Source organism: Necator americanus, chromosome III (assembly GCF_031761385.1).
Source record: "Necator americanus strain Aroian chromosome III, whole genome shotgun sequence".
Lineage (NCBI taxonomy): Eukaryota > Metazoa > Nematoda > Chromadorea > Rhabditida > Ancylostomatidae > Necator > Necator americanus.
Genome location: NC_087373.1, coordinates 23,915,534 through 23,930,618, shown reverse-complemented (window position 1 = coordinate 23,930,618; position 15,085 = coordinate 23,915,534). Strand labels below are relative to the sequence as shown.

Sequence of the window (15,085 nt, the reverse complement as noted above, 5' to 3'; positions counted from 1 at the left end):
ATTCATTAAAGCACTGTGATAGTAAAGTTGAGCGATGAGTGAGTTTTGGTAGCACACTTCTAAGGCACTTGAAGCATCACGAGGGATCGGTCATGTTGTGAAGGGCAAGCAGTGCGAGCTGTTGCCGTGAAACTGTCAGCGAGCTCGTGCTGAGCTCTTCACTGGTACCTAACAGACAAGGTAGATCAGAAGAAAATAAAAGAAAAACATCTAATATCACATGAGAAATCTTGCGCAAATATAGTGTCATCACATGACAGTACATTTGTGCAAGCTGAAGACGTACAGGCAAGCCAAAGACATAATTCGAAATCATGAACGGTAATAAATCGGCCATTAGTAAGGGAAACCCGAATTGCTTTGGGTTGTTGGGTAATGTGGACATCTACCACCTCATTGACTATAACTTAACGAGTATTTACAAAAGAGTGCAGCGGTTTGAATAGAATCTCTGCTTTGTAGAGGTCATCATAGCATTTGACCATGGCTTTGAGGATTGTAGCTGTCTGGACCAGCATAACGTGTCTTCGTGTCGGCGTAGCGTCCATCTGGATCGCGATTCTCCCTGCGTTCGGCTTTCTCTGTGTGTGGACGATTCCGTTTGAAGAAACCGCACTAAAAGGACGTGGCTGAGGACGATTCCGAGCAACTACTATTTTGTTGTACTGTCTTACCCTCCATAAAAGGAGAATCAACAGTGCGAGGAGAACAAGACCAATAAGTATGGCAAGAAGGTACAACCACCATGGAACGCCTGCTGCTGAAGCCTCATCATCGATAGCATTTAATGAAGTGGTGACCTGAATTGATTTAGTATTCCATATCTTTTCTTTGCCGTAATTCATGAGATGTCGCTTATTTTTTTAGCGTGTTCTTCGAAAGAAGTTTACCGATACCATTTTTCCTGAAATCAGCAAACGGAGACTCACCGCTGTAACCAACGTTGGCTTGTGGGGCCAGTTAATCTTTGTGCTCGTCACTCGTGCAAGCGCTAGCGAAGAAATTTCACCTCCTGGATTTCGCTCATCGACAAGCGTGTTGGTGTAGAGACGGGAGAAGATCTGAAAAACAGTGGCGATAGTACTTTTGCAGCGGAAAGTTTTTCGAATGTTCTGCTTTTGCATACCTCAACTAGTACGAATTCATCTTCACGAATGTTGAAGAGATCGCACTCAATATGGGTACATCGCAATGCGTTGCAATCGACGCTAGCCCTGCTAAGTACACCTTGATAGTCGATCACTCCACCGGCATCCTTCGAATCCTTCACCGCTTGACGAAGATCCGAGAATCGTGCTTTATCTAGACGTTGTTTCGTCTTCATTCAGAAATTTCAATTCATTTCATTTCAAGAAAAATATAATACCTTACCTGAGACGAGTTTACCATCCGCTCTCGCTCTGACCGCACCCTGCTTAGGGCTCTTCTTTTTTGCTTCTCTCCTCAATCTGCTGCCTCCCCGTTCGTAGTCTTCTTCTTCCTCTTCGTAGTCGTCGTCAGGGATGTACTCATACTCGACTTGTTTTCTGGGTTTTTCTTGGTATACCCATGATCCTCCGGCTCCGGAGATGCCCGTATGTGTTGTTGTTGTTTGCGTTTGATGACCTCTTACAACTCCTGAAGCTCCCGAACGCGACCTCGTCACTTGTGTCTGAAAATTACGATGGAGGTTCTCTAGTACTCGTTGTTGAACTGCAGTTTGGTTCACATTACATTCTCATCCTTCAACTCAAGAAATTACCAAATTTTTCGCTTCATAACTGTAACAATACAACTTTTGTTCTCAGAAAGAAATAATAATAATTTCTGAGAGAAGAACGTTCCTGCCAAGCATCTAGTTTCTTTCTTCAACTACACTTAGGGTAACGTCTACTCTCCTACTTGAACAAAAATACCTGTGTTTCTTGTTCCTCCTCTTCCTCTTCCCCCTCTCCTTCTCCCTCCTCTTCCTCCTCTCCTTCCTCTTCGTACTCGGGACCTCGTATCCGATGAGGTGCATCAGTTGGAACATGCTCGTTAGTAACCTAGAATGAACCTTTTACCCTGACGTACGCCGGTCTGAATTCCTTGACAATGACCTACCCTCAGGTTAAGTGGGTTGATGTTCTGCAACTGTTTCACCCTGCATCGTCCTTTAGACGGGTCGCTGATCACGGGATCAGTGATCAAGTACAAGAGATGACCTCCTTCAGCTGAGAAAGATGGCCAGAAAATGTCCAGCGTGGCGGAGTCAATCTCAGATGGGCCCCGATTGGAAACCTGGATGAATTGATTTCATTTATGCGCCTATCAAAAGAAAGATTTAGTAATTAAAAAGCAAAATTACGACGCAACGGATTACAGAACCCGCTGCATTGTTCTCGTCGTCATCAGTGGATACCGTACCTGATACAAATGGCTAACCACAGGTCCAATTTCGTTGTCGTCGAACACATCTTCAGCTGTTTTGTTTCTGGTGGAGAAATCGACCTAAAAACTACGCATATCCCTCTTGAAGAGAATTTTTGTTCTATATAGCAGGAGTGAACCATAAGTCTCGGCACTCTTTCTCTCAAATGAAGAAGCTGATTAAATGCTCCCTAAGGGTGCAAGGTGGAAGTTCTATCCGTCAAAGTGGTTTTAGAAGGACCGCCTCCTCTTAGCCCTAAACTATCTGTGAGACACGTACTTGTTCAGGATTTGATCTGCCATTTAATGTAAGTTGATTTCTGAAATCAACAGGGATCGTGAACGTGACCATGTTGTCATTCTCGGTGTGTTCTTCCTCGTCATTCGAGCTGAAAAGTGGTGTCTTGAGCAGAAGTAGGTTTGGAGCATAACCGATGCGAAGTACCTGTTGACGAATGCATGAATCTCAATAGGTTTCAAGGGTGGCTTATTTTCGTTCGCAGTGATTCTAACCACCGTCGACAACGTCTTCTGTTGCGGTAGAGGATTCCCTAATTCACAAGCGAACGTCCATCTACCGTCCTCATCCGGTTCTTCGGTCGTAGGTGAGCAACTTGGAGCTGTCTGCAGCGAAGGGAATTATTTTCTAAAAATTGAGCTAAGGCGGCGCTCGATGCACTGCAACCACCTTTTCATCTGTCGCCACGACACCGCTGTACTCGAAACCTTCAGGAACGTCGAAGTAGAGCTTCGTCTCGTACGAATCTTCTCCTCCATTATGCACTGTGACGTTGATGAGCATCGTATTGTCTTTTGTGCCGAGTAGGAATTTCTGTCGATCACTGTAATAAACGAGACTCAACAGCTTTCGGAGGAATTTTTGAAATGAAATGATATCCAGAGGAATAAAAAACTTACGCTACTGCCTGCACTCGCAAATCGGGAACGCACAGGTCGTCCTTTCCGCAGTTGTTCGCGATGTTGATCTAAATTCTTTGTTTTTTATGAGTTACTCTTGAACTACCATTCAGTTCATCAGCTTTTTTTCATCCATTCATTCTCCTGCACTGCTTCACTGTTTGATATTCACAGGTTTTGTTCTTAAAGAAAGATCTCTCTTTCCTATTTCTATTTCCTCTCCCTAATTCTCTTTGTGACGCTTCAGCAATAACACGAAAGAAAAACTTAATTAGCTTCTGTACCAGTTGAAAGAGGTTGCTCCTAGTATACTCTATCCAAGCAAAATGATAAGTTGAGACCAATTTCATATTCCATTACGAATTTCACTACGGAACATGTTTAGTCGAATATCATAATGCCATATTTGCAGTCTGTCTAACAGTATCCTTGAATCACTCCAACTCTGGAGGAAATTTCAAGAACGCACCTTATTTTCAAATGACTGAGGTACGGTAGTGTCTATGGCTGGCTCGAGTTCGCCTCCTGCGAGTTTACCGGTGCGGGACTCCTGATAGGTGTAGTTGACGGACCAGTGGATAGGAGATAGTTTATCTCTGGAGGAGTAAATAGTAAGTGAGTGTAGTGTGTCATAAATATTGAAATACCGTAATTAAAGCGTCGAAAAAGGTAAGTCGCTTTCCTCAACTCAGCAATGTGCCTTTTGTTCATATTAGTGAGCACATTTAAATAAGGACTTTTCAGCAGAAGTCCAAGAAAGGCTGAACTCTCTCCGAATTCCCTCAAACTCCATTATTTTGTTCCCGTAAAGAGTCTCGGGAATGATTCGAACTCCCCGTGGGATTTAGTCGAATGCATGGCTGACCTCATTGTGCTAGAGGCGAAGAAACGCTGCTTGACACATTTCTGTCGGTTCTTCTCAAGACGAACTCGCTTCTCGATGATGTTTGGGTGATCTTTGGTCTTTGATTCTTTGGCAACTTTTATGTCCCGGTCGGCCTTCTGCAATGAACATTTTTGGTGAACTGTTACTCGAAAATAAGAAAATGTTCTGAAAAATTCTAATGTTGAGTTTTTCCAGTACTAAATAGGGATGGGGACGTAGTATGCTGGCATCACATCACAAACGATGTGAGACCTCATACAGTGCAGGAACTAGAGCCTCCAAAGACACCAAAGTCTCTATGTGCACCCGATGGATTGAGAGAATGAAGCTTGGGTAGTGGATCTCACTACCCTTACCCGTATTACAAAAAAATCCCGTCAGTATTCGACCTTACGTGCTTTCTTTCCACCAACGCTTTGGGTGTTAAGAGTCGTCTCGTTGGGTAAAATGAGACCTTTGATGTTCCTAACTCCCGTGATCCCTGTTTTGTGGAGGCTGTTTTGCATTTTAGCTGTCATTCTTGGAATTTATATTCCGCGATTTAGAATAGGAAAAAAGTGAACTATAATGACTTCTCTCCGCCGTGGTCTTTGATTTCACTCACAATGTCTCTCTGCAGGAAATATGCTCTTGGTTCAGGTGAATGGTCGTCCAAATTGTAACGCAGCATGAACTCCAAATCATTTGGAGTGTCTCCTTTGCCTTCGTAGCGCAAGCAGGTGTTGATTGTTCGGCTGGAACGAAAAATTAAGGCGTCTGGTGGTGGTCCTTCACGGAATTCCTAGCTCACCATGACTGCTTGCCGATTTTCGCATCGACGTCACAGTTCTTGTCTTCCACGTTAATGGTCACACCGTCGGCGTCAGTCTGTCCAGTCACCGTAACCACTGGCTTAGTCGTCATAACTGCCACGTTTCCACTTTTCCACGCTCCAACGGCAACATCTGAAAAGAGAAAAAAAAACTGAGACGTGTACAAAGCGAATTGGATAGTGTCCTTTATTTCCATAGTCATTCAGGGCTGGAAAAGCCATGGTGGAACTACGAAGAGCTTTTCTCCAATTTTTTAGGCAAAGGGGTGTTGAACAGAAACCAAACTCTCTGGAGAAGGTGGAAAAAAGAAAAAGCAAAGGAAGTGGGAGATGAGAAGGAGAGAAGAATAATACCAAGACTTGTTAAAAGAGGCTGTTTGAAGGTAGCCAGAGCATTAATGTCTCCGAGGTTGGCATCGCATCAGAAGGACTTTTTATTGGGGTTATCCACAAAACCCTGGTATCCTTGAACTTCCAAATCGCCTTTTGTGGCCACCCCTGTCTCCCACAGTTAGAAAACCATGCGTTGGTTTCGAGCGTTGTGCTGATTGTCACATTTAGAAAGAAGATTCACATAAGAATCATTGCTGTGGTTTGTTGAGAATCCGCCTGAACTCGTCCACTTTTTGAGACCAAGTCTTTGGTCTCGAAAATAATAGATGCTCTTTTTACAGAAGCAGGCTCGCCTTTCTTTTCCTCAAATTTTTTATCTCCTATATTTCCGTATTTCTGAAGTCGAAATCGATTGCACTGACACCTTTTGAATGGATTCAGGCAGCGTTAGATTCAACATCCTTTACCGCTCAAATATTTCCAGGAATGTACGAGTAGTGCTAGAAACTGATGTGGTTTTGAAGTGTTACTCTGATTTGTGTAAAAAAAGAACTCTTCCCTGTAAATGAGATTGATTCATAATTGAATTTTCAACAACTAATATTTTTTCACTGAAAGCCTGCTCCCTCTGAAATATCCGCAGCGGTCTTTTTTCCTTTTGAAAAGGCTGCACAATGTTTTTAGTCACGCAAAATCAGACATAAGTAATGATTTTGTCCTTCCCTCTTCCCCATTATCCCTTTTTTGTCCTGTTAGTGCCGAGCTCTTACAGAGTTAGCTATTTGCAACGTCCACTTGAGATACTTCGTAATGGCAATGTGTGTCCTTCCACGAAAATGTCATCGATCATCGTGCATCCGTGGCGAATGACTTGAGGAGGAGGAAGAAGAAGAAACGGCGCGGAGGGCTGCAACGAAGCAGGCCAAGGTTTGCGAGCAAGAAAGTTGCGAGTGATTTCTCACCAAAATACACCAAATTGAATTTCGTGCTGTTTTGTCGATTGTTGCGGTGAGACTTCATCACTGACCTGTGCAGGTGTCCAATATCATTTAGCCAACGAGATGAATGCATACCGATGGAAAATCGTGAAGATGGCTTGGATATAACATTTTCCAATAAAAATTTGATCACATTTTATTCTTCCCACATTTTTAAAGGCATCTTTTGGCTTACACTGAAATGCAGCCGTTGGAGCACTGCATGTGTTTGGTTCAGGACGTGCGAATATCTTCCACACTAGTGAACCATTAGTCGAAGTTCAAGGGGATCAAACGAGTAATACTGAGTGGAGCGATTAGAGGACCTCATTTGTATCACATTTGTGCTTTCTAGGCTGATTTCATTGGGTGTGGACTGCGAGCTGCGAGGCTTCAATCTTCTCATGACTTTTAACGGCCTGAAAATGGTTCTTCAAAGTATTCATATATCATATTATACGTCCCATCAGAGCCATCTTCTCTCCACAAAGCCTCTGCTGTATTAGACAACTTGGGATGCGTTAATGCTTTTCACTGCAGTTCAGAATCGGTGAGGTTTGTAAGGACAGTACAAAGGCTTGCGGGGGTCAGCCAATGTATCTAGCCTGTGTTTTTATCAGTCCCAGTCTAGTCTGGTACCAATTTATCTACCCCGGAGGGATGAAAGGCTTGGTTGGCTCCAGAGGGAAAATCGACGGTGCAGTCGCTGTCAAACCTCCTAGACCTCAAGCTCAACAACCTCACTTCCCTGCTTCTCTCTTCGACATCGCTCCAGCACACCACAGAACCCTGCGGAAACTAAACAGCATTAGCGATGAACAGAACTAACGAGCCATTACGCACTACTCGGGTTATTCGCCTCACAAGACTGAGATCCACGAGATCGAGACATATTCTTCAGTACCTTCAGTATCGTTATACACTGATGACCAGATGGATCACAGCTGAGAAGCCACCACGAATGGCACAAATTCGTATCTACTACAAAGCCATTTGTGGTCGATAAGTCCTCGTTTTCGTTATTCGCGGATAGACTGCCAACAAAAATTCAACATGCCTCTAATGTTTTCCTAGAAAATCCAGTTTCCATGAGCCAGACGTATCCTAGAAAAATCTTCAATTCTTCCAAAACTTTTACCTGTCATTTTGAAAATTTGAGGAGTATGATGAAAGGTATTTTGAAGATAAGATTTTCCAAAAAAAAAGTGTTTAGAATTCCACCATTACCAGGCATTCCGTTTCCATCCACGTCAACCCCACCAGCTACAGCAAAACCAAAGGTTTTCATTCGAGGACCCATAGCGCCACCTTCGATCTGAAAGCATAACCACAATTTTTTAGAGGATTTTTTGCACTTTATCCAAAAGCACTTGCAGCACTGAACCCTGGAACGTTGACCAACCTTTTGTGTATATTTCGGGCGTACTCCATCCTTGCTTCCATGCATGATATAAACAGCGCCGGCTTTATTTTTACCAGCGTATGGTGCTCCAACGACGAAATCTAGAAACGTCTTGAAATTTACAGGCAAAGTCGCTAGAACTGTCGATGTCGTTACCGTTGTAACCGTCTTGGTTGAGATCACCGACCGCAGCCAATGAGAAGCCGAATCGACCCCATTGGTCCTCTCCAACAATCACTGACGTACGATCGAACACGCCCTAAAACCCAAAGTTTCTTTTCTGGACACTAACTTCAAAGTACAAGTAGGAAGTGGGAAAAGCTCACAGAAGCCGTTTGGTAGAACACTACGACCTTCCCAACGTCATACTGTGGCTTTCGTTCCTGCGTTTTCGCATCCTTAACCGTGACGTAGTCGGTATAGAACGGGCATCCCATAATAATATCATCTCGCCTGAACAACAACTGCAGTCCGTGGCGGAGTCCAGGATTCATTGCAAGATCTCATTGGACTCTATCACCACTTACCCGTCCTTGTTCAGATCGGTGACCGCAAGGCTTCCGCCGCAGTACTGTCCTTGTTGTGAAGACGACGGGTCGGTAAGATTGACCAGCATCTTCAGCTTTGTGGTGTACAGCACCAGCTGCAACTATGCAGTCAGAATACCAATGAAGAACTATTGATAGAAATCAGAATCCACAAAAATTTGCGATTTCCAATCTTTACAGTAGTAGGTCAAATTCGGGACAAAATTTGCGAACATGAAAAGGTGAACCACCGCATAATTCTATACCTTAAGAACGCCAAAGGCATCAGTTGATCCATGTGGGTAACTGTTTTTAACCACAAAATTGGCACGAGCACTCTACACCGTTTCATTTGGCTACGAGAGTATAAACGACTAAAAATCTCTATACCATTAAAAGTGACAAAAAAATCGTTCTTCTCTCTCCTGGCGGTTATGGAACAAGATACTCGATCACAGGAAAGCCGCGTGCAGATTTCAAAAAGTCCTTCATGGGTTCGTACGGGCTTAGGGAAATGTTCTAGTTATTTTTTTAGTTTTGGCTTTTTTTTTTGAAGAAATATATTTAAAGCGGTTTTTCTCATTCCTGTAGATGTGAAGAGTTGCATCATGTGGGAAACTAATGCCTCTAATGCTTCTGGGGTTGTAGGCACCGCTTCACGTCTTCACCTTTATACATCCTGCAAATTACGTCCTGAACCTAAGAATCGAGAGAACCGAAAATTGGAAATTTTTCTGAATGTCGATTTTAGGAACTTCTCTGTACTGTACCTTTCCTGCTAGATCATTTCCTCGTGGGACACCGGCCACGATGTCGTCCACACCATCACCATCTAGGTCTCCAGTAGCCGTAGCGTAACCTGAAGTGAGTCTTGTTGAAGTTGAGAAGGAATGGTTGCAAGGAATTTCTGAGGTTGGTGTAGCTCACCCATCATGTCATGGTCATACTCTTTTCCACCGTACTCCGTGTTCGGTCGATCAGTGACATTTCGAACATTCTGACTAAAAATGGCTCCTTGCCAATACCACACACCAGGCGCGCCAATGAAAGCCTGAAAGGTGACTGGAAAGTGATGCGGCAACGGGTCAATGATCCAGAAATCCTACTCTTTCGTCTCCTTTCTTGAATTTGTCAGGAAGTGCAGCTGAGAATCCGCACTGTCCATATCCAAAGCGGTGCCTGCCGTGTCTTGCAGCTAAAATATACTCATCCATTTAGTTCCCTAGATAGCTATAAAAACGTTTTTTTATTACAATCCGCCCTGATATCTCGTATTGGACTGCTCTATGTATGCGCAACCATCTCTATGACTTTGTTATTACGGTAGCAGTTGGTCGAAAGCACGTTACGAAGTGTCTTTATCACTAACGTTCCTAATTTAGGTTAGCTGACTATTGATATACTAAGTGGATACTGGACAAAAAATACCTCACCCGCATTTCTAAACATTACGTTTCATCGCAAGTTTCTTCCTACTTTTTCTAAAATTTCCACTTCCTTGTTCAACAACAATTCAATCAAGGTAATCACGAGAGCAATCTCCGTCAATCGATCGGGTAGATCGTTGACAGAGAACTCGGTACGAGTGTGGGATTGAAAAGTTGACAGCGAAAAGAAATCTTTATAGAACAATTCCATAATTTGGCCTGATTAGCCAGCTTCTTGCCGGGACCATTACGCTTCTCTAAATAGCTTTTTTCTCGAATTTCACTCCAATAACTCACGTTCTTGACGACACGAGGCGAATTCCTGTGTTTTGGTGAATCCTTGCTCGGCAAAGAAACAAGTCCCCACTGGTTCAATCACCTCGAATTTCGAGAAGAAGTATTTGTATTTAGGAGCACACATCTGCAAAAAAGAAGAAAGCAGTGACGAGAGGGGAGTGGTCAACTAGTCGGACTCACTATGAGCTTGTCGTGCTTCTTATTTGACGCTACGGTGGCGCCAAAGAATTGATACGCTTTGTCCTCAATTGGAGCCAAATGGGAGCCGTTCAGACGATGTTCGTTGCCTTCTGAAAGTCGGGAAATATTACACAACTTAGGAGCGGATTTCTTGGATGTTATTTTCATTCTATTTTAATGGAGGTATTTTATCTTTTCTTTTTTCAAACTTCAATCTTACTAATCTTTGTCTTACTGCCAAAAAAGGATGATGAGGAGAAATAGAAAACTTCCAAAACCAATTTTCTGGGCAACGGTCACTTAAGAAGATTGGGACACCTCGCTCAATAATTGTGAAGTGGTAGAAGGATGATCCGCAAGAGGATACTGTTTCCGAAAAGGAAATACATAAAAAGGAGATCTGGATTTTGAATCTCAAACTTCTGTTATTTTTTTAAAAGATTACCAGTTCACCTGGTTGTAAATTATAGTTCTAGCTGTTTCTATTCTCCCTCACCGAATAAGGAATAAGTTGAGAAGAAAGACATGAAGGGGTGAAGATTCCCTTAAGCCATTTTTTCCTGCTAAGTCTATGGATGATGTTATGTTGAGGTTACTGTAGATAGGCTGTAGGTGTATCCAGATCGATAAGCAGCTAATGATGGATCCGAACACCTAGCATGTTTCACATAGAGCTAATTGTGTTTAGCTCATTCCAATCTTCCACCATTTCATCTTCGTTGGAACCGTCGTATTCCATCAAAACCTTTGTTCCATTACGGAACAACTTTCACTGAAAGACAAAGAGACTCCACCGGTCTCACTCACGACCCACTAATTACGAGGGAAAACCGTTTTGATGTGTAGAATATGCAGCGAACGGCTGAAAAACCTTATGGCCTGAAAAAAAATGAAAGGTGTTGGTGAAATGACGGCTGGACTCGGTAAATGCGCGTGTTTCCAGCTGTTCAGACTGCTGTCATCAGCTCGTGACGTCGGGGATTTGGGGCATGCACGATCAGTCCTTCTATCTGTGGGAATACAAGAGGTCGTTCTGAACGAATTGGCCCAATTCATGTTTATCCCGTTCTTTCTTTAAAAAACGTCACTTAATATCTCTAAAAATAAGCCTTGACAAATAAAAGGAATAACCCATGTCATGCCAACCACAACCTCCTCGTCCACATTTTTCTGTTTTCCGTGTCCGGACAGTTCTCGGAGAGAAGAAAATAGCGGCAGAGCTCTTTTTCTCAAAATAAAATCTTTTCAGTTCATTAATTTTTTGTGGGGAGCTGGCTTCTAAAGGTCCCAATGAGTGCTTCCACCTCAAGCTACGTCGTCGTATCTCAATTCCAAGAGTCGTTCTCTCCCCATTACACTTTTACAATCGAACAGGGAGCCATAAAGACGTCTATTTCCCTGAGATACCCGACTGGGAGTCTCTGCAGGATGGGTAGCTCGGAGGAGTACATATTTTGACATTGAACCTAATAACAAAAAGAAGGAGAAACGTAAGCGGGCTGTTTTGTATGCAGGCAAAGCTCACTGCTCCCTCACTCAAACCAGTCTTACCTCGTTTCTCCGAAGTTCCACGAAAAATTATCATTTGTGTGCGAAAATGTGTACGACATCGTTTGTGGCCGAAAATTACGCTTTTTTCGTGGAGAAGTGTGTATGCAGCTGATTGATTTCCCATTTCGGATGCCATATGGCTGTGTTTCGAGCCATAACAAATGAGTTTCTCAATGATCGCTTGGAATAGCGGGTCCAGAGTAGTTCATGGTGAGTCACAAGCGGTCGGTTTGTTTCCGGTGTTTCATGGATGAATGGTCGCTAAATCTCGGCGTTTGATGGATCATTCCAATTGAGTGAGCAGTTTGCGGTCAGAGCTAGCCATAAGGTGTCGAATTCATTTAAAACTTAAAAATTTCACCGTAAAACCAACTACTTTCAGGAATCTACCACTGCTATCCTTATGAACATATATAGTAGTGATTTTGTTATTATCGTCATCGTACGTTACTGTAGTTTATCTTTCCAAATGGGGCACTTTGCCTGAAATGAAGTTCCAAAAATACATAACGAATACGGGAACCACAACGTACGATGTGCATCTATGATGGAATTCGAAGGTTTCTCGAAGATATTTACAGGGAAAGATCGCCAGGGTACGTGAAATAAACTAGTGGGATTTAATAAGAAGAAATTTAAGAACAGTAGTGATGGATCCGAAGGAGTTTATGGCAGTTCCCGGGAAAAATTTCGATTTGTAGGGCAACGCTCTTTCCTCACTTTATTTTAGCAGTATTTGATTGTTCGTTCAACTCAAAACTCGCTGGGAAGTAGCGTTGGCGGAAAAAAGACGGCAATGAATAAATGGAGTGTGCCCTTTTCTCGAAAGCTCATGCAGTCATGCAAAATAGAGCAAAAAGTAGCCACAGAGCAATCATATTATTGCTCGCAGGCATAGCTTAAAAAGTCTCGTGACAGGACGAAAATTGCCTGAGAGTGCACACGGCGAGAAAAAGCTGGACTGCCATTTCAAATCTAGGATGAGGTTGGACGCATCCTTCGCGCTTGCAGTCGTTCAAAGCACAGAAATTGTCGCCACAACTTCTCGTCAATTTCTCGACATGATCACACTTTGGTTTCTCCTACGACAGTGAGCTGAGTTTGCACGAGGTTGGCACAGGCTCACTCTATGAAACAATTCTAATTTTCAATTTCTTCCTGTTATTTCTTAGCTGAAATCACTTCACCGGTCCTATGGTAGGGTCAAAACGACATGAAGCACGGCACAGCTGGGTAAGCGGGAGCGCTCGAAGCGGCGCGGCGGAGCATAGCGGTTAGAATCCAGGAGAGACCCCCACTGACGCTATTCCTCTCTTTATTTCCCACTTCACCGCTTCGAGCTACCGCCTGCGAAACTGCACCATGCTTCATGCCTTTATGACCCGACTATAACTCTGAGTTGCAAATCACCAAAAAAAACCCGGAGAATTCGGTGCACGGTTCGGGCACGCCTAACTCGGCAGAAATTGCATGCTGAACTCACGTTTTTTATCCACGTGCACTTCTCTACAGGTGGCTTTGTTTACGGAGCAAACGTAGACGGCACCAGGTCGTCGAATTCCACGAAGATTTGGATTCGTCGTCTCGGATTCAGGCGCGCCTACGACCAAACTGAAAAACGTTGGAGAGCGTTTATGATTACGGATAAAGCTATGTGAAATCAAGCATTATACGAATTTCCCAAGTGTATCATAACATTTTCTGTTCCTTCGGAGCGTAAAGGTCATCCGTGCCAACCAAATGGAGTGTTTGGGGGATTTTCAATGATAGTTAGGCGAACTAATAAACAGCGTTTAAGATAGTGGTAGTGTGCACGTACCACTGGAAGAGTATGAGATATCCACTGTGCAAACCAGAACCAACAGGAATCCCCGAGCTGATGAATCCACCTGACGAAACAACGCTGTGCACTCATCCGGACGAAACGAAGTGAAGACGCATAAACTTACTGTTCGGAAAAATCTACGTAAAAAATTTCTCGCGCGCTAACTTTAAAATTGTTGCTGGATCATAGCAATTTTGATCCGCGCACTCATGGCACATGGCTGAGGTCTGTGTCGAATGGCACTCCTAAGCCATAACTTATTTTTTTAGTTTCATATGTAATTTCAGAAGGAATAGGTGATCGATGACCGTTAGAACGTCCTTATTCGGAAGAAGTCTTGAAAATTCCGAAGAAAATAGGTGAGTATAATGTATACTTCCGTTCCTGTCGTTGCAGTACAATAGCAGCACATTGGAGAGTTTCAACTGCAACTAATGTTCAACTATACGAACCTAAACATTTGGTGCATGCCGTCCCGGATTAACCATTCGTTTACTAACTTGTTTCGAATTTGAACAATGACTGTGCACCATCAATTCCTCTTAAAAGCTACTCGCTAGAAGAGAAGTTTGAACGGAACGCTTTAAAAGAGGACCATGGGCTGTTGCTTGTTCCCGGAATTCGTTCCGGAAAAATCCCCTTCATTAAGATCGAATGCACTCTCTGTTTTCCTCTTGGTCACCAGATGTACATAGTCATCAAATGAATTCCTGAATTCCTGAGTCCCTGAATCATCGATCCAGCAGCGTTATCGGATCGATATCATATGTGCAGAGTAGGAGCGAGATATAGCGCGGTGAGCTGTGTAATGCTCACCCTCTCGGCTTTTTGTAATGCTCATTGCTTTTCTTTCTGTTCTCATCACAAGCTGTAGAGCTCGGCTGGTTTTAGCGTGCAGCAGAACAATGGAAGCGAAAGAGAGGAAACTCGGAAAAGCGAAAAATTACTTATGTACTTTACTTTTTGTTTGCATACTGCACTGCCAACATATTGCTAGCAGGACCAAAAAAGTTGTTTGCAAAGATGTAAAAGTTGGAAGAACTTTGAAAAATATCTGATGATCAAAGGAGTATCGCATGAATTCCTGAAAATTTTCTGAGACTCACACAGGCATCCCTTTCTCTTCGTTATAGAAATCGAGGGAGTATCCGAAATATCCGGAGGGCATCGAATGTATGACGGCATTCTTCGTATCGATGTTGAATGCTCGTAGATGAACCACAAGCAGAAGGCTGGGAATCACCAGCCACGCCCTCATTACCTGTACGGATGCAAGAATTACGGTCAGTGCTTTGCAGAAAAAAGAGGGAGAAATAACGGAGCCGCGATGGCGAAAAAAGGGTGAGAGTTCACATCACAAAAAAAAAAACATGGAAAACACGGTTGGATTGGAAAATCGTGATGAGAATTCCTAGAATTTCACCTCATGAATCTCAAGAAAAATCTACGAGTCAGAGGAAAAGGACTGCACAAAGAGGACAGCTTGCTTGCTATTTCGTGCAGCTGTCAGCTTAGATGCGAGCATAGTTAACAGCTAACGCTATTTGTTCGAGGACATCCATA

At 43.2% G+C, this 15,085-nt stretch overlaps 1 protein-coding gene across 1 annotated transcript; it reads right to left on the bottom strand.

Annotated features, from left to right (window-relative positions):
- Positions 1-468: 468 nt before the first annotated feature.
- On the bottom strand, positions 469-14,780 carry RB195_010700 (uncharacterized protein; the record flags this gene model as incomplete). The annotated part of the gene is made up of 28 exons (XM_064191828.1): positions 469-615; positions 675-800; positions 930-1,061; positions 1,127-1,302; positions 1,372-1,651; positions 1,896-2,024; positions 2,083-2,259; positions 2,386-2,469; positions 2,669-2,777; positions 2,834-3,012; positions 3,077-3,230; positions 3,307-3,374; positions 3,776-3,902; positions 4,172-4,308; positions 4,797-4,926; positions 4,983-5,136; positions 7,541-7,628; positions 7,716-7,816; positions 7,872-7,974; positions 8,042-8,168; positions 8,243-8,358; positions 9,013-9,101; positions 9,170-9,293; positions 9,349-9,437; positions 9,967-10,090; positions 10,147-10,256; positions 13,181-13,308; positions 14,629-14,780. 28 exons carry the CDS (start codon positions 14,778-14,780, stop codon positions 469-471), a joined length of 3,660 nt encoding a protein of 1,219 aa, XP_064049411.1.
- Between the last annotated feature and the right edge of the window lie 305 nt (positions 14,781-15,085).